Below are 26,631 nucleotides of genomic sequence, written 5' to 3' on the forward strand. Positions count from 1 at the left end.
GGAACAAATAGATACTGTGAATGTTTCTGCCCTTGCAGACAACTGGAGAAATAGTATTTTACATATTATGCACAAAATTCACGTAAGAAACATGAACTTCCCACTTATATTTTCTCCCACCCACTCAGCTCTTCCCCACTGCTCTCAAACAAGATCATCCTACCTGTACTAACAGCTAGAATGTGACGACAGGATGAATAATATAAGCTCCTCATCTGCTGACTCCAACAAAATATTTATCCTTACATTTTAAGATTGCTAAGAAGTTTAACTCAGAGAAATTCCTTAACTCATTCTAGATCTGAACATATCCAAGAGCTCTACAATAAGCCTATAATAACTCTGCTATTATAATCAATGAAAATAATTTACCAGTACAGTATTTATTAGGGAAAAAAAGAGGAAAGACGTAAAAGGGAAGAGAAATTTCACAATGCAAAGCTTTGTAAACAAGCTACAACATAATAAAAGTAAATAAGGAGTTCCTTTATATGGCTTGAATGTTGAAGAATTCTGAGGGAAAACATGCAAAAGATAATTTAGGATAATCTTAACTTTACAAGTATTACAACGTTTCAAAAACTGCTTTAAAAAAAATTTTCCTCACCACTGGGTAGCCCGTTTGAGTCTGTACCGTAGTTCTTAAGCAACCAGCTCTATCAATAAGAATCTCTGTCCCAAAATTTTATTCTACATTACTATTCCAATACAGATCACCCACCAAAAAAGTATGGAGACATGTTATCAATATGAAAGAAGTATTTTTTTCTAAATTCTTTTCAAAGGAGTTCTCTCTTTTATGATCTGGGCCGGTGATTCTTTATCTTACGTTGAAATAAAAGACTTTTGCTGGAGGATCTCTAATTTTAAATTTAGGGATTAAGCTTCATGTATCGAAACTCTTACAGCTTTTCTTACCTAAGACCACCAAATTTCATAGATGGCCACTTTTTCCAGTCACCGTTTGCCTAACTTACATTATGAAATGGAATGAGCAACTTGATTCCAGTTATAATTTTTCACTTATATTAAGTGGCTAACTGTGATTGATGAATGCATTCTCTAAAGCACAAAGGAACACACAAATTGTAGGCACAATTTGAATCTCGGATCGTACAGTATTCTGGAACATGAAACTCTCTATTAAGGCCTTATTTAGAGATGCTTATCACAGGCCCAATTTCAATGAGCTATCCTTTAAGTGCTAATAAAGTTGAAGGTGTAACTTTCCAGGATTGCATAATGGGCAACAGGAAAGACCAAAATGCCTTCTGAAAACCAAAATAAACGGATCTCTAAAGGTGGAATTTCAGAGACTGACAGATGGTAAAAGGAAGTGAGAAGTATCCTAATCAGTTCCATTTAAATCATGAGTGTCCAGCTAACAACCTCTGCCGGTGAGATAAAACTAATGTAATAATGTAAGAGTAACCGCTATATTAAAACAAAAATATCCTAAGCATAGACTGAACCCCTGTCCCCCACACCTCCTGCTCACTCAGTCTGTGTTTTAAATTCAAGGCTGCCCTATCAGAAAGAGGTCACTTAAGGATAGTTAACCTCAATGAAATACCCAGCACACTAATTCAAAAATAACCAAAACTATTGCCAAAGGGAAAAAATAAAGTGAGAAAGAGTTAACACCCTACTTAAGATGTTACCATGTTCTTTATTAGGGCAACAATTATCTACACTAATTTTACTGACAAGGCAATGATTACTAAAGCATAGAATATTAATTATGTAGCAATATTTTTCACTTTAACAAAACATACTTGAAAATCTGTTAGTCAGGCTGCCAAATATAATTTTAAAACTCAACCTACACATAAAACTACTCACCAGCTGGACTAAGAAGGGAGGGGGAAAAAAATACTGGTTCAAGGAAATGAAATTGGATTAAGAAAAAAAAACTTTAATTAGCTGTCCATCAAAAAACTACATGGAAGTTTCAAGGCTAAACGAGGCTCGTGTCTCCTATATTACTATTATATTAACATATTAATAAATCGGTTGTTTCCCTATGCACGGCTGGGATTTTGGAAACTGCCATACTTGCATAAAGGTATGAGCATGAAGATTACAGAGAAATGTTAACAGAGAGCAAATAGCGAGGAGCAGACCATCCTTTAAGTAACAATAGTTTGCTGAATAGTAAAAACGGGGGGAAAAGGCTGGCAGTCCACTTCTCACAACAACCCCGCAAACAAAAAAATGTGGAGTATTTGGGAAAGAGAGAAGTAATAATATATCAGCAAGGTATACACACGGACAAAAGAAAACACTTCCGATACTGCAACGTAAAGCAGTCACTCTACATTAAAATACTGGCAGTATTTTCTACGCAAGTATAAAATGTGCTGCAACTCTCTAAAATGTCTATTAACACAAAAGGAACGACCACTTTCACGCCATCCTGTATTTGAGTAAACTACACTACAGATCTATGATAAACAACTCCTTGCAAAGCAAGCACATCCCTTGACAACTCTATCACCTTCCTCGCGCCTTAAGATACCGTCACAGAATGAACGTATACAACTTAAATTAAGCCTCCTGGGTGCTTCCCTTCCTCCCTCTCCGTGGAACACAAATACATTTTTTTAGGTTCCCATAAACTGACACCCAGCACCAGTAACTCAGCCTATGTGAAAACTGTTTAATTTTGAAAATTCTAATAAGATGTGTTCAGGTTCGAAACGAAAAACTACCTTATAAGGGTATAAACGACTGAAAGCAGGAAGCGGCTTTGACAAAACTAAGGAAGTTGCAGCGCGCTTGCTCACTGGGGGACTTTTTCGAGGCAAGAGAAGTAACACATGACATCTTTCTCTCAAATTAAACTGTGACTTGGTTGACCGGTAAGAACGTCGTGGGAGATGGAAAAGACCGGGGGTCGAAAAGCAAGAGGAGGCGGGTGGTCAAATGAAAGACCCGCTCTAGGTTCCCATTTTCCGAGTCCGACTCTTCCCTTTCCCCACCCACACCCCGGGCAGAGTGTTGTCACAGCAATCTTGCAAAACCTACCAGGAGCGCTTCTCCTTCCTCGCTCCTCTGCCAGGCCAGTCCCCGCGCTCGATGCCCCGCGGTGCCCAAACCCACGGGCATGAGGCGGCACGCGGTGAAAGGAGGGCCGGGCGCGCCAGGCTCCGCGACCACCCCAACGTGACCGCGGGCCCCGGGAAGGCGACCATCCCCGCAGCTCCGCGGGCGGCGCTGCCCACCGCGATGGGGGAAGGGCTGGGAGGGGTCGGGCGGAGGAGGCCGCTCCCCGGGGGCTTCTCGGCCCCTCGCACCCGCCCGGCTCCCAGAGGGTGAAGCGCGAGGGACGAGGGAGGCCGTAGCTCCGGGCCCCACCCCTCGCCAGCCGGCGGAGCCGGGGTGGACACAGCCGGCAGCGGCAACTCGCGGCACCGTTCATCTCCCGGCCTCCTGCCGGCCCCGCCATTTTCCTCCCTCCGCCTCAGTTTCCCCACCCCCGCCCATCAGCCCCCTTACCCCGTGCCACAGTCCACCACACAGGCCGGCAACCGTCCCGCCATCTTCCTCCTCGCCTGCTGCTGCCGCTGCCGCCGTCTGCTCCGTGCCGGTTGGGGCCAGGGATGGGCGGCGAGAGGTAGAGGCTATCTGACCATCCACGGCCAGGCCGCCCTCTCCGTCCGCGGGGTAGCCGGGAAGCCAAAGCAGTAGCGAGAGAGCAGCAGGTTCGGTCAGCGGCTACCACTTCCGCAACCCGGGCGGGTAGGCAGTCCCCGCCCTGCCCCGCCGCGGCCTCCTCCCCCTCTCTCTCCCCTCCTTCTCGCTCCTGCCCCCACCCTACAACTTCTTCCCCTCGCGCCGCCTTTCCCCGGGAAGCCAAGATGGCTGCCGGTGCCGACGCCCCGGCCAGGCCAAGCCCAGGCCGCGAGCGCTCCCCGTTCTGGCTCCAGGCGGGCGGGGCGAGAGAGCATGCGCAGTGAGGTGCGCATCCGGCCGCCGCTCCGGTCCCGACGGTGAGGAAGTCCACTTCGGGTGTTCGTCCAGGTAGGGGCGGGGAAGTCGGCCCGAGCCTCCAAGTCTCCTTCTGAAGCTGGAAGGGGCTGATAGTTTCAGTTACTTCTGTGCTTGGTTGAGGGAGGGATGGGACCGCCTATCGCAGCCGCGAATATCTTTTCCGGTGCCCCGGGGAAAACGGCCTAATGGAAAACGTTGTCAGCGGCACACATCCTTTTTTTCTAACTTGAGGGGCTGCTTTTCCGCGTGGAAAAGAACGATATCAGACCGAGGGTGAGCAGTCGGTGGAGGGTTGAACAAAGGCTTGCACCGTGGCTCCTCTGCCTTTGTGCGTTCTTTTTTTTTTTCAGTTACACTTGTGCGTTGTTAAAGCCTCGCGTGTTGCAAGCGTTACAACACGGTTTAGATTGCAGGCCCTCCGGAGGGCAGGCCTGTGCCCACGAGGAAGGCACACCTCCCGAGAATATGGTCTACGTAACATACTCTACACAAATACACCTTTTTGTTTGTTTGTTTGTTTGTTTGTTTTGCGGTACGCGGGCCTCTCACTATTGTGGCCTCTCCCGCTGCGGAGCACAGGCTCCGGACGCGCAGGCTCAGCAGCCATGGCTCACGGGCCCAGCCGCTCCGCAGCATGTGGGATCCTCCCGGACCGGGCACGAACCCATGTTCCCTGCATCAGCAGGCGGACTCTCAACCACTGCGCCACCAGGGAAGCCCCACAAATACACCTTTGACGGCTTTGGACGATGACAAAGATTTCCCTCTGGAGTAGTTTAAGATTCTACTGTTCTACTTTTGCAGGATGAAACCAAAGGTTAAGGACCAAAATTTTTAATTAAAAAAAAAAAAGCTAAAAACTGGAAAGCCTGGAACAGTGGTTTTCAGACTTCTCAAAGTGTGCATGAGAATTACGTGGAAGGCTTGTTAAAGCACAGAATGCTGGGCCGTGAATTCTCTTGATGATTTGGTGTGGAGGGGGCCCTGGTAATGTGCATTTCTACCGAGTTCCCAGGGGATGGTCTGGGACCCGCCCGTCCCCCAACCTGGGAAAACTATAAAGTGAATAGATTTTTTCTCCACTAGGCTTACCTTCTGATAAACCATGTGGATGTGCTTATATGTGACTGAAATAGAAATATTTTTCCTCAGAAAGGATGTCTAATTACTCCAGAAGATTTAGACCAGCCTGGGGGATGGGGTATAGGTTTTTCATTCATTGGGCAGATGAGGATTGCTCACCCACTCGATTATGACAGGGACTCTGCTGACCCTAAATATTCCGTAGGCATAAAATAGATAAGGTCTCTGTGCTGTAGAGTTTACTGTCCAGTGGGGAAACATACAAATTGTGTTAAGAGCAATAGAAGTCAGAAAGCAGGGGGCTCTGAGAAATGGAGGGGAGTGGGAGAATGGGAGGGAGGTAGCAGGTAGGGGAGGCTTCTCTGACAAAGTGGCATTTAAAAGCTGAGGGCTGGAGGATAGTAGGAAATAGAGGAGAGGGTGAGGAAGAAGGGGAGCCCTCCAGGAAGTGGGAACAGCAGGAGTCAAGGCCCTGAGGTGAGAAAGAGCTTGGCTTCTTCCACAAATTGAAAGAAGACGCAAGTGATCAAAGTGAAGTGAGCCAGGGAAGACAGAATGGGAGATGAAACCTGAGAGAGAAGGAAGAATCAAATGATGCAAGGATTTGTGGACTTATCTAAGTGTCTTAAAATTTAGCCTGAAAGCTATTTGGAAGCCATCAAAGAGACTTAAGCAAGAAAGTGTTCTGGCAGCTTTGCAGGGAATGGATCCCACAGAGTAAAGAGTGAAGTGAATGGTCATATATCATACGTGATGCTGGCATTCAGGGATAGAAACGTGTGAGGAGTAGCATCCAGATGGGATCGAATCCGTGCAAAGGAGACTTACTAAGGGGCGTCATCATCATTACCATCAACTGGTGCCCAGCACATCCCCAGCTACTCACAGAAAATAAACAAATAATCCTCAGGGGAGGCTTTCCTCAGAGATTGTCTTACAAGAAGACAGAAGTGATTCTTCGTTCAGATGCGTTGTTTTGTTTTTCCCTACATGTAGAAGATGCTATATGGGGATTCATTGCTGCCTTTTCCACCATCAGGTGTTTAAGGTCATTTGGGAGACCAGATGCCTAAAGATTGGCTCTGACAGAGGAGGGAGATGTGGCTTGGTTGCAGTAGAGCAAATGGTTGTTTCCAGCATCACAGATGGTCAGTCAGGACTAAAGGGATCTTACCTAAGGGGTCCCGAGGACAGAGGTTAGGAACTTGAACTCAGGGAAGTTCTCACACTCAGGGAAACCCATAGTGGTAGATCCTCACAAGGGCTGTCCAAATGCTGGCCTTGGGTGGGTTGTCATGGAAGTAGTTACATCAGTGTTCAGAGACTAGAATGCTCCCACAGCCCAGGCAGGCAACATTATAAGTGAAGAGGGCTATGAGGAGGGTATGGCAACGCGGAGAGCCCACAGAAGACAGTAGAAAACTGTTGCTATGCAGGAATGTAGGCCTGGTGTTGCCAAAGCCTCCCTTTATTCAAGAAAAGTCAGAAATCTGTATTTGTATCTGTTGGTAACTAATTCTTTGAAGGCTGTATCTGACCTGTAGTCTGTCAGTTTTCAACGTTTGATTTGAGAGGCTGTTTAATGTTTACTTGTGTATTACATTCAAATATGAAGTTCATGTCAGTGCTAGGTGCTGTATCTCATTTCGTAGGCGTGAGGAACCCTGCCACAGTTTCTTTCACGTAGTCAGGACTGTCCTTCGTCTATAAGGTTGTGACTGTTAGAAGCATTTGGAAGCTTGCAGCACTCATGAGAAGTGTCATTTGTGGAGGTTCCTCATAACATCTGCCCCAGCGCTTTGCTTGCTCAACACCCCTTCTACTTCCTCCTTCCTACGTGCCACGTTGTCAGCGTCTGTACTTTGGAGGCACATCTGTCCAAAGCATTTCTGACCACCGTGTTTGCATATGCACCCCCTGCTTCCGGCCCATCCTTCTCCAAATACAGAGAAGCAGAATATGTCTGAACTAGAAGCCCTCTTGGAGATGATCTTGTAAGATGTGGAAAGGAAAGCAGTGGTGGATGGGTGGGGTTTGTTTCACTGCCCTAAATCCATTACTCCCTGGTAGCACCCTAATTTCCCTTTTAGTTCAGGTCAACCAGGTGCTTTCTTCTTGTTAGTTTCCAAGCCCAGTTCCCAGCCTTTCAAGCATTTGTGTGTCTTACAGTATCCTTCCAATAAATCCCCTTCTGCCTAAGTTAGCAGCAATCAGTTCCCATTACTTGCATCAAATTTAAGAACCCTAAGTGATACAGAAGACCAGAAAGTTTAAGTGATTTTCCCATTATCTTAGGCAAACTAGGGAACGGAGTCCAGACCAAAACCCAGTTCTGACCCCTTTTCAGGGCACTTTAGTTATAATGCCCCAAGCATTGTTTAATTTTGACTGATACACTGGTTACCAGTTACCATGAGATTTCCTAGGTCATTCCTGTGTCTTAAGGCCAGTTTAGCACATGTCTCTGAATCTTAAAATGTCCAAGAAATTCACATGTCACTCAATCTCCATTATTTTAAAGTGGGAAACATTATTATTTTTTTAAACATTATTATGTTTTTAAACATTATTATCTCAGCTTAGGTACTTGCTGCACGGGTGACTATTTGCAGCTTGGCAGACCAGTCAAATCTACAGAGAGCATTGATTAAAGCAGATAGATAAATAAATGGTCAAGATGTCCATGCAGCCTAGTGGTCAGAGGGAATGATGGCTGTGAACTGTGGATTCTCCTTTCTCATGTTGTGTAATCTTAGATAACTTCGTATGTTGAGAGATCACTGAACTTGGAATCAAGAAACTTGAGTATGAGCTTTTTAAATTAATCTGTTTCTTCATCTATAAAAATGGCAGGAATACCTAACCCACAGGGTTGTTGTAAAGCTTAAATTTTTAAAAAAGCATATTACAAATTATAAAATGATTTTATGAACAGATCAAGAGGAATATGGTTGAATTATAAAGTAATGACTCTTTTACTTATTACTTATACAGATCTAAACATCCAAAAGTTGGTCCTCCTTTTCACAGAATTTATCTTGGGGCCTGTGTGCTTACTCTTTTAACGCTATCATCATGCAAAATATTTTTGGAAGGTTTCCTTTGAACTTGCCTTCAGAGCCTGTTGCACATTCCTTTAAATATCTTCATTGGTAACAAATCTTGGCGCTTTGTGGGTAGGTTTTATTTTTACAATTGGCTCAAAATTATTTTTTCAGAGCCAAGTCTAATGCATAAAATGGCCAATCAACTAGGGCTATGGTGGGTTGCTTTTTAAATTAATTGATTTGTTTATTTGTTTTTATTTTTGGCTGCATTGGGTCTTCGTTGCTGCGCACTGGCTTTCTCTAGTTGCGGCGAGCGAGGGCTACGCTTCGTTGCGGTGTGCGGGCTTCTTATTGCGGTGGCTTCTCTTGTTCTGGAGCACGGGCTCCAGGTCCATGGGCTTCAGTAGTTGTGGCTGGCGGGCTCTAGAGCGCAGGCTCAGTAGTTGTGGTGCACGGGCTCAGTTGCTCCACGGCATGTGGGAACTTCCCAGACCAGGGACTGAACCCGTGTCCCCTGCATTGGCAGGTGGATTCTTTTTTTTTTTTTTTAACATCTTTATTGGAGTATAATTGCTTTACAATGGTGTGTTAGTTTCTGCTTTATAACAAAGTATAGCAGTTATACATATACATATGTTCCCATATCTCTTCCCTCTTGCGTCTCCCTCACTCCCACCCTCCCTATCCCAGCCATCCAGGTGATCACAAAGCACCAAGCTGATCTCCCTGTGCTATACGGCTGCTTCCCACTAGCTACCTGTTTTACGTTTGGTAGTGTATATATGTCCATGACACTCTCTCACTTTGTCACAGCTTATCTTTCCCCTCCCCATGTCCTCAAATCCATTCTCTAGTAGGTCTGTGTCTTTATTCCCGTCTTACCCCTAGGTTCTTCATGACATTTTTTTTCGTATGTTCCATATATATGTGTTAGCATACGGTATTTGTCTTTCTCTTTCTGACTTACTTCATTCTGTATGACAGACTCTAAGTCCATCCACCACACTACAAATAACTCAATTTCATTTCTTTTTCTGACTGAGTAACATTCCATTGTATATATGTGCCACGTCTTCTTTATCCATTCATCCGATGATGGACACTTAGGTTGTTTCCATCTCCTGGCTATTGTAAATAGAGCTGCAATGAATATTTTGGTACATGAGTCTTTTTGAATTATGGTTTTCTCAGGGTATATGCCCAGTAGTGGGATTGCTGGGTCATATGGTAGTTCTATTTGTAGTTTTTTAAGGAACCTCCATACTGTTCTCCATATTGGCTGTACCAATTCACATTCCCACCAGCAGTGCAAGAGTGTTCCTTTTCTCCATACCCTCTCCAGCATTTATTGTTTCTAGATTTTTTGATGATGGCCATTCTGACTGGTGTGAGATGATATCTCATTGTAGTTTTGATTTGCATTTCTCTAATGATTAATGATGTTGAGCATTCATTCATGTGTTTGTTGGAAATCTGTATATCTTCTTTGGAGAAATGTCTATTTAGGTCTTCTGCCCATTTTTGGATTGGGTTGTTTGATTTTTTGTTATTGAGCTGCATGAGCTGCTTATAAATTTTGGAGATTAATCCTTTGTCAGTTGCTTCATTTGCAAATATTTTCTCCCATTCTGAGGGTTGTCTTTCCGTCTTGTTTATGGTTTCCTTTGCTGTGCAAAAGCTTTGAAGTTTCATTAAGTCCCATTTGTTTATTTTTGTTTTTATTTCCATTTCTCTAGGAGGTGGGTCAAAAAGGATCTTGCTGTGATTTATGTCGTAGACTGTCCTGCCTATGTTTTCCTCTAAGAGTTTGATAGTTTCTGGCCTTACATTTAGGTCTTTAATCCATTTTTAGCTTATTTTTGTGTATGGTGTTAAGGAGTGTTCTAATCTCATACTTTTACATGTACCTGTCCAGTTTTCTCAGCACCACTTATTGAAGAGGCTGTCCTTTCTCCACTGTACATTCCTGCCTCCTTTAACAAAGATAAGGTGACCATATGTGCGTGGGTTTGTCTCTGGGCTTTCCATCCTGTTCCATTGATCTATATTTCTGTTTTTGTGCCAATATCATACTGTCTGGATTACTGTAGCTTTGTAGTATAGTCTGAAGTCAGGGAGCCTGATTCCTCCAGCTCCGGTTTTCTTTCTCAAGATTGCTTTGGCTATTCGGGGTCTTTTGTGTTTCCATACAAATTGTGCAATTTTTTGTTCTAGTTCTGTGAAAAATGCCAGTGGTAGTTTGATAGGGATTGCATTGAATCTGTAGATTGCTTTGGGTAGTAGAGCCATTTTCACAATGTTGATTCTCCCAATCCAAGAACATGGTATATCTCTCCATCTATTTGTATCATCTTTAATTCCTTTCATCAATGTCTTATAATTTTCTGCATACAGGTCTTTTGTCTCCTTAGGTAGGTTTATTCCTAGGTGTTTTATTCTTTTTGTTGCAGTGGTAAATGGGAGTGTGTTCTTGATTTCACTTTCAGGTTTTTCATCATTAGTGTATAGGAATGCCAGATTTCTGTGCATTAATTTTGTCTCCTGCTACTTTACCAAATTCATTGATTAGCTCTAGTAGTTTTCTGGTAGCATCTTTAGGATTCTCTATGTATAGTATCATGTCATCTGCAAACAGTGACAGCTTTACTTCTTTTCCAATTTGGATTCTTTTTATTTCCTTTCCTTCTCTGATTGCTGTGGCTAAAACTTCCAAAACTATGTTGAATAAGAGTGGTGAGAGTGGGCAACCTTGTCTTCTTCCTGATCTTAGTGGAAATGCTTTCAGTTTTTCACCATTGAGGATGATGTTGGCTGTGGGTTTGTCATATATGGCCTTTATTATGTTGAGGAAAGTTCCCTCTGTGCCTACTTTCTGCAAGGTTTTTATCATAAATGGGTGTTGAGTTTTGTCGAAAGCTTTCTCTGCATCTATTGAGATGATCATATGGTTTTTCTCCTTCAATTTCTTAATATGGTGTATCACATTGATTGATTTGTGTATATTGAAGAATCCTTGCATTCCAGGAATAAACCCTACTTGATCATGGTGTATGATCCTTTTAATGTGCTGTTGGATTCTGTTTTGTACTATTTTGTTGAGGATTTTTGCATCTATATTCATCAGTGACATTGGCCTGTAGTTTTCTTTCTTTGTGACATCCTTGTCTCGTTTTGGTATCAGGGTGATGGTGTCCTCGTAGAATGAGTTTCAGCGTGTTCCTCCCTCTGCTATACTTTGGAAGAGTTTGAGAAGGATAGGCGTTAGCTCTTCTCTAAATGTTTGATAGAATTCGCCTGTGAAGCCATCTGGTCCTGGGCTTTTGTTTGTTGGAAGATTTTTAATCACTGTTTCAATTTCAGTGCTTTTGATTGGTCTGTTCATATTTTCTATTTCTTCCTGATTCAGTCTTGGCACGTTGTGCAGTTCTAAGAATTTGTCCATTTCTTCCAGGTTGTCCATTTTATCGGCATACAGGTGCTTGTAGTCATCTCTCATGATCCTTTGTATTTCTGCACTGTCAGTTGTTACTTCTCCTTTTTAATTTCTAATTCTATTGATTTGAGTCTTCTCCCTTTTTTTCTCGATGAGTCTGGCTAATGGTTTATCAATTTTGTTTATCTTCTCAAAGAACCAGCTTTTGGTTTTATTGATCTTTGCTGTCGTTTCCTTCATTTCTTTTTCATTTATTTCTGATCTGATTTTTATGATTTCTTTCCTTCTGCTATCTTTGGGGTTTTTTGGTTCTTCTTTCTCTAATTGCTTTAGGTGCAAGGTTAGGTTGTTTATTCGAGATGTTTCATGTTTCTTAAGGTAGGATTGTATTGCTGTAAACTTCCCTCTTAGAACTGCTTTTGCTGCATCCCATAGGCTTAGGGTTGTCATGTCTCCATTGTCATTTGTTTCTAGGTATTTTTTTATTTCCTCTTTGATTTCTTCCGTGATCACTTCGTTATTAAGTAGTGTATTGTTTAGCCTCCATGTGTTTGTATTTTTTACAGATCTTTCTTGTAATTGACATCTAGTCTCATAGCGTTGTGGTTGGAAAAGATACTTGATACGATTTCAATTTTCTTAAATTTACCAAGGCTTGATTTGTGACCCAAGATATGATCTATCCTGGAGAATGTTCCATGAGCACTTGAGAAAAATGTGTATTTTGTTGTTTTTCGATGGACTGTCCTATAAATATCAATTAAGCCCATCTTGTTGAATGTATCATTTAAAGCTTGTGTTTCCTTATTTATTTTCATTTTGGATGATCTGTCCATTGGTGAAAGTGGGGTGTTAAAGTCCCCAACTATGAATGTGTTACTGTCTATTTCCCATTTTATGGCTGTTAGTATTTGCCTGATGTATTGAGGTGCTCCTACGTTGGGTGCATAAATATTTACAATTGTTATATCATCTTCTTGGATCGATCCCTTGATCATTATGTAGTGTCCTTCTTTGTCTCTTCTAATAGTCTTTATTTTAAAGTCTGTTTTGTCTGATACGAGAATTGCTACTCCAGCTTTCTTTTGGTTTCCATTTGCATGGAATATCCTTTTCCATCCCCTTACTTTCAGTCTGTATGTGTCTCGAGGTCTGAAGTGGGTCTCTTGTAGACAGCATATATATGGGTATTGTTTTTGTATCCATTCAGCCGGTCTGTGTCTTTTGGTGGGAGCATTTACTTCTATTGAGATGATCATATGGTTTTTCTCCTTCAATTTGTTAATGTGGTTTATCACATGGATTGATTTGCGTATATTGAAGAATCCTTGCATTCCTGGAATAAACCCCACTTGATCATGCTGCATGATCCTTTTAATGTGCTGTTGGATTCTGTTTGCTACTATTTTGTTGAGGATTTTTGCATCTATGTTCATCAGTGATATTGGCCTGTAGTTTTCTTTCTTTGTGACATCCTTGTCTGGTTTTGATATCACGGTGTTGGTGGCCTCATAGAATGAGTTTGGGAGTGTTCCTCCCTCTGCTATATTTTGGAACAGTTTGAGAAGGATAGGTGTTAGCTCTTCTCTAAATGTTTGATAGAATTCGCCTGTGAAGCCATCTGGTCCTGGGCTTTTGTTTGTTGGAAGATTTTTAATCACAGTTTCAATTTCAGTGCTTGTGATTGGTCTGTTCATATTTTCTATTTCTTCCTGATTCAATCTTGGCAGGTTGTGCATTTCTAAGAATTTGTCCATTTCTTCCAGGTTGTCCATTTTATTGGCATAGAGTTGCTTGTAGTCATCTCTCATGATCTTATGTATTTCTGCACTGTCAATTGTTACTTCTCCTTTTTAATTTCTAATTCTGTTGATTTGAGTTTTCTCCCTTTTTTTCTTGATGAGTCTGGCTAATGGTTTATCAATTTTGTTTATCTTCTCAAAGAACCAGCTTTTGGTTTTATTGATCTTTGCTGTCGTTTCCTTCATTTCTTTTTCATTTATTTCTGATCTGATTTTTATGATTTCTTTCCTTCTGCTATCTTTGGGGTTTTTTGGTTCTTCTTTCTCTAATTGCTGTAGGTGCAAGGTTAGGTTGTTTATTCGAGATGTTTCCTGTTTCTTAAGGTAGGATTGTATTGCTATAAACTTCCCTCTTAGAACTGCTTTTCCTGCATCCCATAGGTTTTGGGTCGTCATGTCTCCATTGTCATTTGTTTCTAGGTATTTTTTGATTTCCTCTTTGATTTCTTCCGTGATCACTTCGTTATTGAGTAGTGTATTGTTTAGCCTCCATGTGTTTGTATTTTTTACAGATCTTTCCTTGTAATTGATATCTAGTCTCATAGTGTTGTGGTCGGAAAAGATACTTGATACGATTTCAATTTTCTTAAATTTACTAAGGCTTGATTTGTGACCCAAGATATGATCTATCCTGGAGAATGTTCCATGAGCACTTGAGAAAAATGTGTATTTTGTTGTTTTTCGATGGACTGTCCTATAAATATCAATTAAGTCCATCTTGTTGAATGTATCATTTAAAGCTATGTTTTCTTATTTACTTTCATTTTGGATGATCTGTCCATTGGTGAAAGTGGGGTGTTAAAGTCCCCTACTATGAATGTGTTACTGTCAATTTCCCATTTTTATGGCTGTTAGTATTTGCCTGATGTACTGAGGTGCTCCTATGTTGGATGCATAAATATTTACAATTGTTATATCTTCTTCTTGGATCGATCCCTTGATCATTATGTAGTGTCCTTCTTTGTCTCTTCTAATAGTCTTTATTTTAAAGTCTATTATGTCTGATATGAGAATTGCTACTCCAGCTTTCTTTTGGTTTCCATTTGCATGGAATATCTTTTTCCATCCCCTTACTTTCAGTCTGTGTGGGTCTCTTGTAGACAGCATATATATGGGTCTTATTTTTGTATCCATTCAGCCAATCTGTGTCTTTTGGTGGGAGCATTTAGTCCATTTACATTTAAGGTAATTATTGATATGTATGTTTCCTATTCCCATTTTCTTAATTGTTTGGGTTCGTTATTGTAGGTCTTTTCCTTCTCTTGTGTTTCTTGCCTAGAGAAGTTCCTTTAGCATTTGTTGTTAAGCTGGTTTGGTGGTGCTGAACTCTCTCAGCTTTTGCTTTTCTGTAAAGGTTTTAATTTCTCCATGAAATCTGAATGAGATCCTTGCTGGGTAGAGTAATCTTGGTTGCAGGTTTTTCTCTTTCATCATGTTAAATACGTCCTGCCACTCCCTTCTGGCTTGCAGAATTTCTGCTGAAAGATCAGCTGTTAACTTTATGGGGATTCCCTTGTGTGTTATTTGTTGTTTTTCCCTTGCTGCTTTTAATATGTTTTCTTTGTATTTAATTTTTGATAGTTTGATTAATGTGTTTCTCCTTGGATTTATCCTGTATGGGAGTCTCTGTGCTTCCCGGACTTGGTTAACTATTTCCTTTCCCATTTTAGGAAAGTTTTCAACTATAATCTCTTCAAATATTTTCTCAGTCCCTTTCTTTTTCTCTTCTTCTTCTGGAACCCCTATAATTTGAGTGTTGGTGCATTTAATGTTGTCCCAGAGGTATCTGACACTGTCCTCAGTTCTTTTCATTCTTTTTTCTTTATTCTGCTCTGCAGTAGTTATTTCCACTATTTTATCTTCCAGGTCACTTTTCCGTTCTTCTGCCTCAGTTATTCTGCTATTGATCCCATCTAGAGTATTTTTCATTTCACTTATTGTGTTGTTCATCATTGCTTGTTTCATCTTTAGTTCTTCTAGGTCCTTTTTAAATGTTTCTTGCATTTTGTCTATTCTATTTCTAAGATTTTGGATCATCTTTACTATCATTATTCTGAATCCTTTTTCAGGCAGACTGCCTATTTCTTCTTCATTTGTCACGTCTGGTGGGTTTTTATCTTGCTCCTTCATCTGCTGTGTGGTTTTCTGTCTTCTCATTTTGCTTATCTTACTGTGTTTGGGGTCTCCTTTTTGCAGGCTGCAGGTTCGTAGTTCCCGTTGTTTTTGGTGTCTGTCCCCAGTGGCTAAAGTTGGTTCAGTGGGTTGTGTAGGCTTCCTGGTGAAGGGGACTAGTGCCTGTGTTCTGGTGGATGAGGCTGGATCTTGTCTTTCTGGTGGGCAGGTCCATGTCTGGTGGTGTGTTTTGGGGTGTCTGTGGACTTATTATGATTTTAGGCAGCCTCTCTGCTGATGGATGGGGCTGTGTTCCTGACTTGCTAGTTGTTTGGCATAGGGTGTTCAGCACTATAGCTTGCTAGTCATTGAGTGAAGTTGCGTATTGGAGTTGAGATGGAGATCTCTGGGTGATTTTTGCCGTTTGATATTATGTGCAGCTGGGAGGTCTCTTGTGGACCAGTGTCCTGAAGTTGGCTCTCCCACCTCAAGGGGACAGCACTGACTCATGGCTGGAGCACCAAGAGCCTTTCATCCACACGGCTCAGAATAAAAGGGAGGAAAAGTAGAAAGAAAGAGAGAGAGAGAGAGGGAGGGAGGGAGGGAGGGAAGGGGAGAGAGAGAGAGAGAGACAGAGACAGAGAGACAGAGAGGGAGAGAGAGAGAAAGAAAAAGAAAGAAAGAACGAAAGAAAAGAAGGAAGAAAGAAAGGGGATAAAATGAAATAAAGTAAAATAAAGTTATTAAATAAAAAATAATTATTAAGAAAAAGAATGTTTTTAAAGAAGAAAAAAAAAACCGGACAGATAGAACCCTAGGACACATGGTGAAAGCAAAGCTATACAGACAAGATCTCACACAGAAGCATACACATACACACTCACAAAAAAGAGGAAAAGGGGAAAAAATCATAAATCTTGCTCTCAAAGTCTGCCTCCTCAATTTGGGATAATTCGTTGTCTATTCAGGTATTCCACAGATGCAGGGTACATCAAGTTGATTGTGGAGCTTTAATCCGCTGCTCCTGAGGCTGCTGGGAGGATTTCCCTTTCTCTTCTTTGTTCTCACAGCTCCCAGGGGCTCAGCTTTGGGTTTGGCCACGCCTCTGCGTGTAGGTCGCCGGAGGGCGTCTGTTCTTCGCTCAGACAGGACGGGGTTGAAGGAACAGCTGTCTCGGGGGCTCTGGCTTACTCAGGCCCGGGGGAGGGAGGGGTGCGGAAGCAGGGGGAACCTGCGGCGGCAGAGGCCGGCGGGACGTTGCACCAGCCTGAGGCGCGCCGTGCATTCTCCGGGGGAAGTTGTCCCTGGATCCCGGAACCCTGGCAGTGGCGGGCTGCCCAGGCTCCCCAGAAGGGGTATGTGGAGAGTGACCTGTGCTCGCACACAGGCTTCTTGGTGGCGGCAGCAGCAGCCTTAGCGTCTCATGCCCGTCTCTGGGATCCGTGCTTTTAGCCGGGGCTCGCGCCCGTCTCTGGAGCTCCTTTAAGCAGCGCTCTTAATGCCCTCTCCTCGTGCACCAGGAAACAAAAGAGGGAAGAAAAAGTCTCTTGTGTCTTCGGCAGCTCCAGTCCTTTTCCCAGACTCCCTCCCCGCTAGTCGTGGTGCACTAACCCCCTGCAGGCTGTGTTCACGCCGCCAACCCCAGTCCTCTCCCGGCGCTCTGACCGAAACCCGAGCCTCAGCTCCCAGCCCCGCCCGCCCCGGCGGGTGAGCAGACTAGCCTCTCGGGCTGGTGAGTGCCGGTCGGCCCTGATCCTCTGTGCGGGAATCTCTCCGCTTTGCCCTCCGCACCCCTGTTGCTGTGCCTTCCTCTGCGGCTCCGAAGCTCCCCACCTCCGCCACCCGCAGTCTCCGCCCGCGAAGGGGCTCCTAGTGTGTGGAAACCTTTCCTCCTTCACAGCTCCCTCCCACTGGTGCAGGTCCCGTCCCTATTCTTTTGTCTTTGTTTATTCTTTTTTCTTTTGCCCTACCCAGGTACGTGGTGGTGGTGGTGGTGGTGGGGGTGGGGGTTCTTGCCTTTTGGGAGGTCTGAGGTCTTCTGCCAGCGTTCAGTAGGTGCTCTGTAGGAGTTGTTCCACGTGTAGATGTATTTCTGGTGTATCTGTGGGGAGGAAGGTGATCTCCGCGTCTTACTCTTCTGCCATCTTCCCCCTCCTCGGCAGGTGGATTCTTAACCACTGCGCCACCAGGGAAGCCCAGGGCTATGGTTTTTGATCAAAAGTTTTGTGTGACTATAAAGTATTAAAACTGGGTTTTGAGATGACTTCCTGACCATGTTTCTAAAAAGTAGTTCTAGAGGGATTTTATTGAATGGTCACATCCCTGGGATAAAAATATTATACTCATGGGGACTTCCCTGGTGGTCCAGTGGTTAAGACTCTGTGCTTCCACTGCAGGGGGCATGGGTTGGATCCCTGGTCAGGGAACTAGGACCCCACATGCCTTGCTGCGTGGCCAGAACAAAACAAAAACAAAAAAAATTAGATTCATTATGTGTTTAATTTCAATTGAATGTATATTTCATATAATGATGATATTCGTACAGTGTTTGAAATGAGGTGAGGGTCTGTGGGATATCACCCTAGTCCCCCCCACCACCACCTGAAAATGATGAATAGTTTATTTAAAATATAACTCTCAGTGTGAAAGAAAATAAAAGTTAGACTCCCCACACACATACCCTATTACATATAAAACAAAGTCCAGATGGACTACAAGTCCTCAGTGTAGAATAAAATGCAAACTCCTCGTTGGCCTGCCAAGCCTGCCAGTACCTGCCTCCCTCTCCAGCATGTCTCCTCAACCTGAGGCACTAGCCACATCAGCCTTCCTGCCCTTCACACATCCCAAGGCCATTCCCACCTGCCTCTTCTCCCTGGACTTCTCCCCAGAGCAATAGTTATTCCTGAGTCAGTTTGAATCCCATCTCCTCAGAGAAGCTTTTCCTGACCACTCATTCTGAAATAGCCCACCTCACTCTACCATGTCACCATGTTTTAATTCTCTGGTGAAATGCCTCGCTTTTTTATTGGTTCATTGTATTATTGTCTGTCTTCCCTAACTGGAAGGCATCCCCACTAGAATTTGAAGAAGACCTGGTACATAATAAGTGGTCAACAAATAGTTGACTGAATGAGTCGAATAATAAAAACAAAACTATAACAAACAATAAATGCTGGAGAGGGTGTGGAGAAAGGGGAACCCTCATACACTGTTGGTGGGAATGTAAGTTGATACAGCCACTATGGAGAACAGTATGGGGGTTCCTTAAAAAGCTAAAAATAGAACTACCATACGACCCAGCAATCCCACTACTGGGCATATACCCTGAGAAAACCATAATTCAAAAAGAGTCATGTACCAAAATGTTCATTGCAGCTCTATTTACAATAGCCAGGAGATGGAAACAACCTAAGTGTCCATCATCGGATGAATGGATAAAGAAGTTGTGGCACATATATACAATGGAATATTACTCAGCAGAAAAAGAAACAAAATTGAGCTATTTGTAATGAGGTGGATGGACCTAGAGTCTGTCATACAGAGTGAAGTAAGTCAGAAAGAGAAAGACAAATACCGTATGCTAACATGTATATATGGACTCTAAAACAAAAAATGGTCATGAAGAACCTAGGGGTAAGACAGGAATAAAGACACAGACCTACTAGAGAATGGACTTGGGGATATGGGGAGGGGGAAGGGTAAGCTGTGACAAAGTGAGAGTGACATGGACATATATACACTACCAAACGTAAAATAGATAGCTAGTGGGAAGCAGCGCATAACACAGGGAGATCAGCTCCGTGCTTTGTGACCACCTAAAGGGGTGGGAGAGAGGGAGACGCAAGAGATATGGGAACATATGTATATGTATAACTGATTCACTTTGTTATAAAGCAAAAACTAACACACCATTGTAAAGCAACTATATTCCAATAAAGATGTAAAAAAATAAAATAAAATAAAGGGAATAATTAGATGACAGAAAAAAAAGATGTGGCACATATATACAATGGAATATTACTCAGCCATAAAAAGAAACGAAATTGAGTTATTTGTAGTGAGGTGGATGGACCTAGAGTCTGTCATACGGAATGAAGTAAGTCAGAAAGAGAAAAACAAATACCATATGCTAACACATATATGTGGACTCTAAAACAAAAAATGGTCATGAAGAACCTAGGTGCAAGATGGGAATAAGATGCAGACCTACTACAGAATGGACTTGAGGACACGGGGAGGGGGAAGAGTAAGCTGGGACAAAGTGAGAGAGTGGTAGTGTATATATGGACATATAAACACTACCACTTGTAAAATAGATAGCTAGTGGCAAGCAGCCGGAGATCAGCTCAGTGCTTGGTGACCAGATAGAAGGGTGGGATAGAGAGGGTGGGAGGGAGGGAGACACTAGAGGGAAGAGATATGAGGATATTTGTATATGTGTAGCTTTGTTATAAAGCAGGAACTAACACAGCATTGTAAAGCAATTAAACTCCAATAAAAATGTTTAAAAAAAAACCCAACACAGCCAAAATAAATAAATTTATTTTTTTAAAAAAACTATAAGTGTATTAGAAAATAAGAAAAAAATTCAGGAAAATATTTGTATTAGCTCAAGGTGGGAGAGACTTAAGTAAAAGTAGAAACCCATCGCCATTCATGGAAAGATTTGGTTACATAAACAAATTTCCAGTGCCTAGAGATTTTTTTAGAATTTAGAGATTAGAAGAAAATGGTAACATCACATATGACAGAGATTAACATCTCTCATAGTTAAAATGATAAGAAAAAGGCAAACAGTCCAACAGAAACATTGGCAAAGGGTATTAACACAAACTCCCTACAGAAGAAATTTAAGTGGGCAATTAACATAGGAAAAGAGGCTTTTCATTCCTGGTAGTAAGGGAACCACAAATTAAACAATGACAGATATCATTTTTCACCCATGATTCATAACATTTAAAAGGAGAAAAAAATATCCAGCGCTGAGAAGTGTATAGGAAAATGGATATGCAACTAAACGCTGTTCCTGAGAATGAATTGTCACAGCCTCCTACAAAGTTAACCATCAGCATCTATTAAAGCTTAAAATTTGTTGACATTAGTCCTAGGAATCCCATTTGGTGAATCCTAAAAAAATAAAAGTACTGATGTTGGAGGGAGAGAAGATTATGATCGTGAAGAAATATTCTAAAATGTGAAGATTTAGAAACATAGCCTTTAGTTCAGGTGCCTCTGCGACCAGGTTAAATCTGAGGTTTCTTTTAAGTCAGAAGAAGAGCCTGGATGTTGAGGGCCTTCACAGTCTCTTCCATGTGTCCGTCTTAACCTGCAGGAACGTGGAGCAGAGACTGATATTTGTATTTTCTCCTTAATAACAGTACCTGGATTTTACTCTGGTGCCTGTGTGCCCAGCCAAAAGGCTACATTTCTCCACCTCATGTGAAGCTAGGTGTGGCTGTATGACAAAGTTATGGCCAATGAGATCTAAGTGGAAGTGTCTGAGTGGGAATTCTGGGAAATATCTTTAAAGAAGGGCTGACTTAGGAGAGGCTGACCATTTTGTTTTTGCCCTCCACTTTTTTTACTGCCTGAAACACAGATCAAGTGACTAGAGCTCCTTAGCCATTAGGGATGATTAACTGACCTCGAAACTAGAATCCACGTCCCAAGGAAGGTGGAGGAGAAAAATAGGGGGAGCTCAGGTCCCTTGTGACTCCGAAGTACCATGTAAGCTGTGGACCACACACTTCCAGACTTATTTTACATGTGAGAAAAAGAAACCCTTAGGGTTTAAGCCACTGTAATTTGGCATTTTCGGTTATATGCAGCTGAAGTTAATTCTAATTGATAATACCATGACATAATGTTAAATGCAAAAAGTTGCTAAGTAATATCAGGAGGATATAAACTCAAATGCTTATAGATGTTAGGCCACTAATATCAAAAGGTGGATTAGTGGAGATATGAATAATAGGGAATGGAAAGGACCATGTTAAATTGGAAGGCCTGTGCAACATCAATAATATTCTTACTGTATAGGTATGTGAGTCCAGGTCATTCATGTTAAATTTCCTTAACGTTTTGCCAACGAAATGTTTTCCCCAACTGTGGGCCGTCGATTTGTGTGACCTTTGATTTGTAGTGTGATCTAGTATTTGGAAAACTATGGGAAAAAAAAGGAGTAGTAAGGGAGGTGGAAAGGATGGAAGGGTGGGCCCTATATACATATATGTTTCTATGTGGTATAAACATAGAAGCTACATGGAAGGTTGCACACGAAGCAATGGAGACCTAAGAGAGATGAGACTGAAGGAAAGAGATTATTTTTTTCATTATAACTTTTGTTATAACTCTGTATTTTCTGTCTCATTACAATGAATATACATTAATTTTGTAATTAAAAAAAAATCTAATAAGGTAGGAGGAAAATTGCTGAGAAGTTACCCAGATTGGAAATCCAATGCAAATGTCACAACATAGTCATAGAAAACTTTTAGGATGATTCAGTCTGAGCAAATTCAGTGTGTCTTAGGAGCAGGTCATTAAGTATTAACACCTAAAATTAGAAAATACAAATTTGAGAGAGAAAACACAAACACATTGTAGGTAGCAGTGACTTTTGTTAGGTGTCAATGAACAGGAAGTCATGTAAACATATGCGTCAGTTGGAGAAAAAAGTGTTTCAGGAAATGGAACCATGATTATTTTTTAAGTAAAAGATAAAAAGAAATGCATTCTGAGTTCTTTGAAGTTACAGTGTGACCCAGTGTGTAATTACATTTAGTTTAACATATCATGTTGGTTTTTATTAAAACTGGTTTTGGTTTTAAAGCAGCCCAGATTTTTTTTTTTTTTTTGCGGTACGCTGGTCTCTCACTGTTGTGGCCTCTCCCGTTGCAGAGGACAGGCTCCGGACGCGCAGGCTCAGCGGCCATAGCTCACGGGCCCAGCCGCTCCGCAGCATGTGGGATCTTCCTGGACCGGGGCACGAACCCGTGTCCCTTGCATCAGCAGGCGGACTCTCAACCACTGCGCCACCAGGGAAGCCCCAGATTTTTAAATAGTCATTACTTTTTCCTACTTCTGTCTCAGGCATTGCCATCTCTTTAAACCACATATCTGACGAATGTTTAGGCTTCTCCTCTCCATCTAAAACTGTGCATTTGTTTCCAATTTGATGAGAAGAAAGTGAATTATGAATACATTTTTTTTTCTGACACATCTGTTTCCATCCTTTGGTAAATCTGACAACCTGTGACAGTTCTCACATTTCTGGAACTCATCTCCCAATTACAGAAAAAGCTAATAATGATAATATGATAAATAATAATGAGTAGGCCAACCCAATAAATTATTTGGCTGCTTGGGGTTTATCCAAAATGAAGTTTATCAAACTTTCTCCTCCTGCTTTTCCACCCTACCCCCTACCCCCAGCCCCTGACACTTACTATATGCCATAACAGCATTTGTGGTTGGGGAATTATGATCCTTAAATAGCAGTCAATTGCTCTAAAGTGTCAGTGTGTTTTCCACAGAATAATAATTCTGAAGAAGGGACTTAGTATTAACTCCCCAGTTTAGCAAATGAGGAAACTGGGGTACAGAGAATTAAGTGACTTATTTAAGATGTCACAACAAACTAGTAAATTACTTCTACTTAAGTATATCTCTAGAGATTCATAGAAGAGAAGAGCTTTATTGAAAATTCACACAATTCTTGTGTAATACAACAAATTCAGTGATGCTATAAAATTAGACATAATGTCTTATGGTCAAGACACTTATGGTAGTAAATGAGAGAACGCAAACTCAAATCAGCTTAAGAATAAAAAGGAATTTTTTTCTTTAGAGTGAGTGGAGCTCAAATAAGTATAAATCCCAAGGGGTAAACTGTCTACAGTCCTTTACAGCTGGATGCAAAGGCTCAAAAGATCATCAGAAATTGCCTCTCTTTCTCTTTTGGCTTTGCTTCTCACTGTGTTGGCTTCATTCTTGGGCAGCTTTACTCACTCCACGGCAAAAATAGCTGATGTTCTAATACTTTATCAATCCCAGTGCAGAGAGTACATCTTCCCCTGTGGTCCCGACAAAGGAACTGGCATGAACTCTCATTGGCTGCCTTGGATTAGGTGTCTTCCCTGAGCACTTCACCGTGACTCCAGTTGGGCAAGCCTGGGTCACATGGCTCCCTCCCCCGAGCAGTCCCACCGAAAAGAACCACATGGACAGAAAGTGGAGGAGTCACAAAGGGAAAAATAAGTGTATGGTACCCAAAGAGAGGTAATGAATCTAAGCAAAAACAAACCAAGTCCATTAAAAATTCCATTTACATTAAATTATAAACTGATACAACTATGTTAATTTCTTGCTTAGTGGTTGGGGGTTTATGATACATTCATTGAAACAAAAATACTACCAACGCTAAAAGAATAAATAGAAATACACTGAAAAATATTTTTCACTTTGCAAAAAAAAAAGATGCATTGCATGTGTGTGTGTATCTTGCCAGCCCATAAATGAACACAAAGGCAAATGAAAAATAAAAACATTGGCCATCTGCCAAACAATACATTAATCTAAATGTTTAATGATTCCCTCAATCCTGCACTGGGAAAACAATTATATTTTTGCAGTAGCATTTATTTTGGTTTCCATTTCATCTCAAATGCTGAAGAACTTCTGCTAGCTTCACTTAATAGTATTCTGTTGGAAGATATATAATTATTTAGTTCATAAAGAATAATGGTTTATACACAGCCAGTTTCTACCATAGTGTGACTAGAACTCTGTTCATTCATTTATCCATCCATTCATTTATTTATGTTATGTGCCAGTTATGACTCAGGAGCAAGGCTGGACACTAAGATTAAAGAGATGAGTAATTTGCAGCCCCACCCCTTGAAGAAGTCCAAGTACAGGAAGGGAAACAGACAAGTGAAAATTAAAGTACACTATGAGGGCTTCCCTGGTGGCGCAGTGGTTAAGAATCCACCTGCCAATGCAGGGGGCACGGGTTCGATCCCTGGTCGGGGAAGATCCCACATGCCGCGGAGCAACTAAGCCTGTGCGGCACGACTACTGAGCCTGCGCTCTAGAGCCCACGAGCCACAACTACTGAGCCCACATGCCACAACTACTGAAGCCCATGCACCTAGAGCCCATGCTCTGCAACAAGAGAAGCCACCGCAGTGAGAAGCAAGTGCACACTGCAACGAAGAGTAGCCCCCGCTCGCCACAACTAGAGAAAGCCCACGCACAGCAACGAAGACCCAACGCAGCCAAAAATAAACAAATGTTTATTTAAAAAAACAATAAAGTACACCATGAGCAGTGATTTGCACAGGGCTTTTAAAAGCAGAGGAGGACCCTTAGCTCACTCAGCTGAGCGATCAGGGAAAGCTTTAAAGAAGAAGGCTTAGGGAATGCTTTCCAGGGTAGAAAAGGAGTGAAAAGCAATTCTGGAGAGAACAGCATGTGCAGTGACAGAGGCTTAGGAGAACCCTGAGAGTTTCAGAAGTGGATTACAGCTGTGGCCGTGGTATGGGGTGTGTACCGGGGAAGAGTCAATGTGAATGACCTTGTGTGCTAGGTTTGGACTTCATCTTGCAGTTCCAAAACCCTGGTCCCCCGACTAGAACCAGGCTGACAGTAAAGAGCCATCTGAAAAACTTGTTAAAAATACAGATTGCCCAGGCTGCACTTCCGGAAATTTTGGTTCAAGAGAAATCTGTTGGAAAAAAAAGTTCCCTAACGTGATAATGGGGCACATCCAAGTCTGAGAGCCGCTGTGTGTGGACAGCAGGGATCTATCAGAAGGTACTGGCAAAGAAAATAGCATGTTTTAGAAAGATAGCTCTTTGCCAGTGGAAAGTTGCAGTAGAGCAGATCAAAACAGGAGATGGAGAGACCCGATGGGAGACCGTTGTGAAAGAACGAATTAAGAAATGGCAGGTACCTGCACAACGTAATGGGCAGCACTAGACAGTCTGTTTGATGTGGGACGTGAAGTGGGGGGGAGGGGGAGGGGGAGGGGGCATTAAGTTTGTAAAGGGTGCCCTTGGGAGCGAGAGGTAGGCAGGAGGCGTGGCTGTGTGTACAGCAGTGTGATGTTAGCTCAAGGTGGAGGCCAGGCTGGAGCTTGCCATGGGCAGGAGGCCAAGGCTTGGGACTGGGCTATCCAAGATCCAGAGCCTCAGCTTTGCAAACCTTGAAGGTGAAAACCGGTGGATGACTCCTCGCCTAAGGACACCTCCCTGCTTTGTGCCACCTGTGGTCCCAGGCAAGAGTCACCTCTCATAGCTTCTATAGCAGCCTCTTAGATTTTCTCTCTAGCTTATAAACTTTCTGAAGCTAGGAATTATGTGTATCTACATGTTCTCAGAGCCTAGCCTTGTGCCTGCACACATTTGATGCCTCCATTTCTGGGTGAATGAATTTTATTAATTATCTAGATTACAGCTTCAACAGACTCATTATATAGACTTTGGGCCTCACATGTGTGTGTGTGTGTGTGTGTGTGTGTGATCATATAAACTAGTATTTCTAAAATTGTACATGCTTCCTTTATTGTTTTCCAAAATGCACATTTTTTGATGAGTAAGAGTATGCAAAATACACTGCTTTCTTCCAGATATTAATTATTGCAAGGTGCCTGTGTAATCAGTGAACCAGGCATCTCCTATGGATATTAATTTAGATTCCACCAAAAAGAGCTTGAGCTTGGTTAATAAAAAAAATATTTTTAAAACTTTCAATCTAATTAATTAAAGACAAGGAACAATTTTCATTTCAGTTATCCAAATAAGCATTTGTGGATCCAGAGAGATTATTTTTAAGTAGAGTAGTATGATCACTTTAAAGTGTCTATTTATCTTTTTCTCATATGGTCCCATAAATAAGAAAAGCTTTACTCAAGCCCATGAAAGATAAATAATACAAGGACAGAAAATGCAAGACTTAACTTGTTGGTTACATTACTCTTTATGTTTAAGCTTTCATTCTGTTCATTGATTGGATGATTCCTTTTCTGTGTAGCCCCCATTATCTTGGTCTTCCTCACTGCCGATGAGTGCCTTCTGAGTGCCTAACAGGAACATCCTACTTATAGAGTTTGAAATCAACAGAAAACTCAAATAGGTACAACTTTTCTTTATAATTT

The 26,631-nt window shown here is 42.0% G+C and overlaps 1 protein-coding gene and 1 long non-coding RNA gene across 2 annotated transcripts in view; one reads left to right on the top strand and one right to left on the bottom strand.

The window, feature by feature from the left end:
- Positions 1-3,857, bottom strand: part of ACTR3 (actin related protein 3) — a 57,455-nt gene extending 53,598 nt beyond the window's left edge. The window contains exon 1 of the mRNA XM_027082615.1: positions 3,499-3,857. Within this exon, the coding sequence (XP_026938416.1) occupies positions 3,499-3,542 (44 nt within the window). The 5' untranslated portion in view covers positions 3,543-3,857. The remainder of the gene's footprint in view (positions 1-3,498) is intronic.
- A 54-nt stretch (positions 3,858-3,911) lies between these two features.
- Positions 3,912-26,631, top strand: part of LOC113607331 (uncharacterized) — a 52,144-nt gene continuing 29,424 nt past the window's right edge. Inside the window, exon 1 of the long non-coding RNA XR_003427892.1 lies at positions 3,912-4,023. This is a non-coding gene — a long non-coding RNA (uncharacterized LOC113607331). The remainder of the gene's footprint in view (positions 4,024-26,631) is intronic.

The sequence above is a fragment of the Aethalodelphis obliquidens genome, unplaced genomic scaffold (genome assembly GCF_003676395.1).
Source record: "Aethalodelphis obliquidens isolate GAN/ISIS:26980383/991018 unplaced genomic scaffold, ASM367639v1 scaffold47, whole genome shotgun sequence".
Taxonomy (NCBI): Eukaryota; Metazoa; Chordata; class Mammalia; order Artiodactyla; family Delphinidae; genus Aethalodelphis; species Aethalodelphis obliquidens.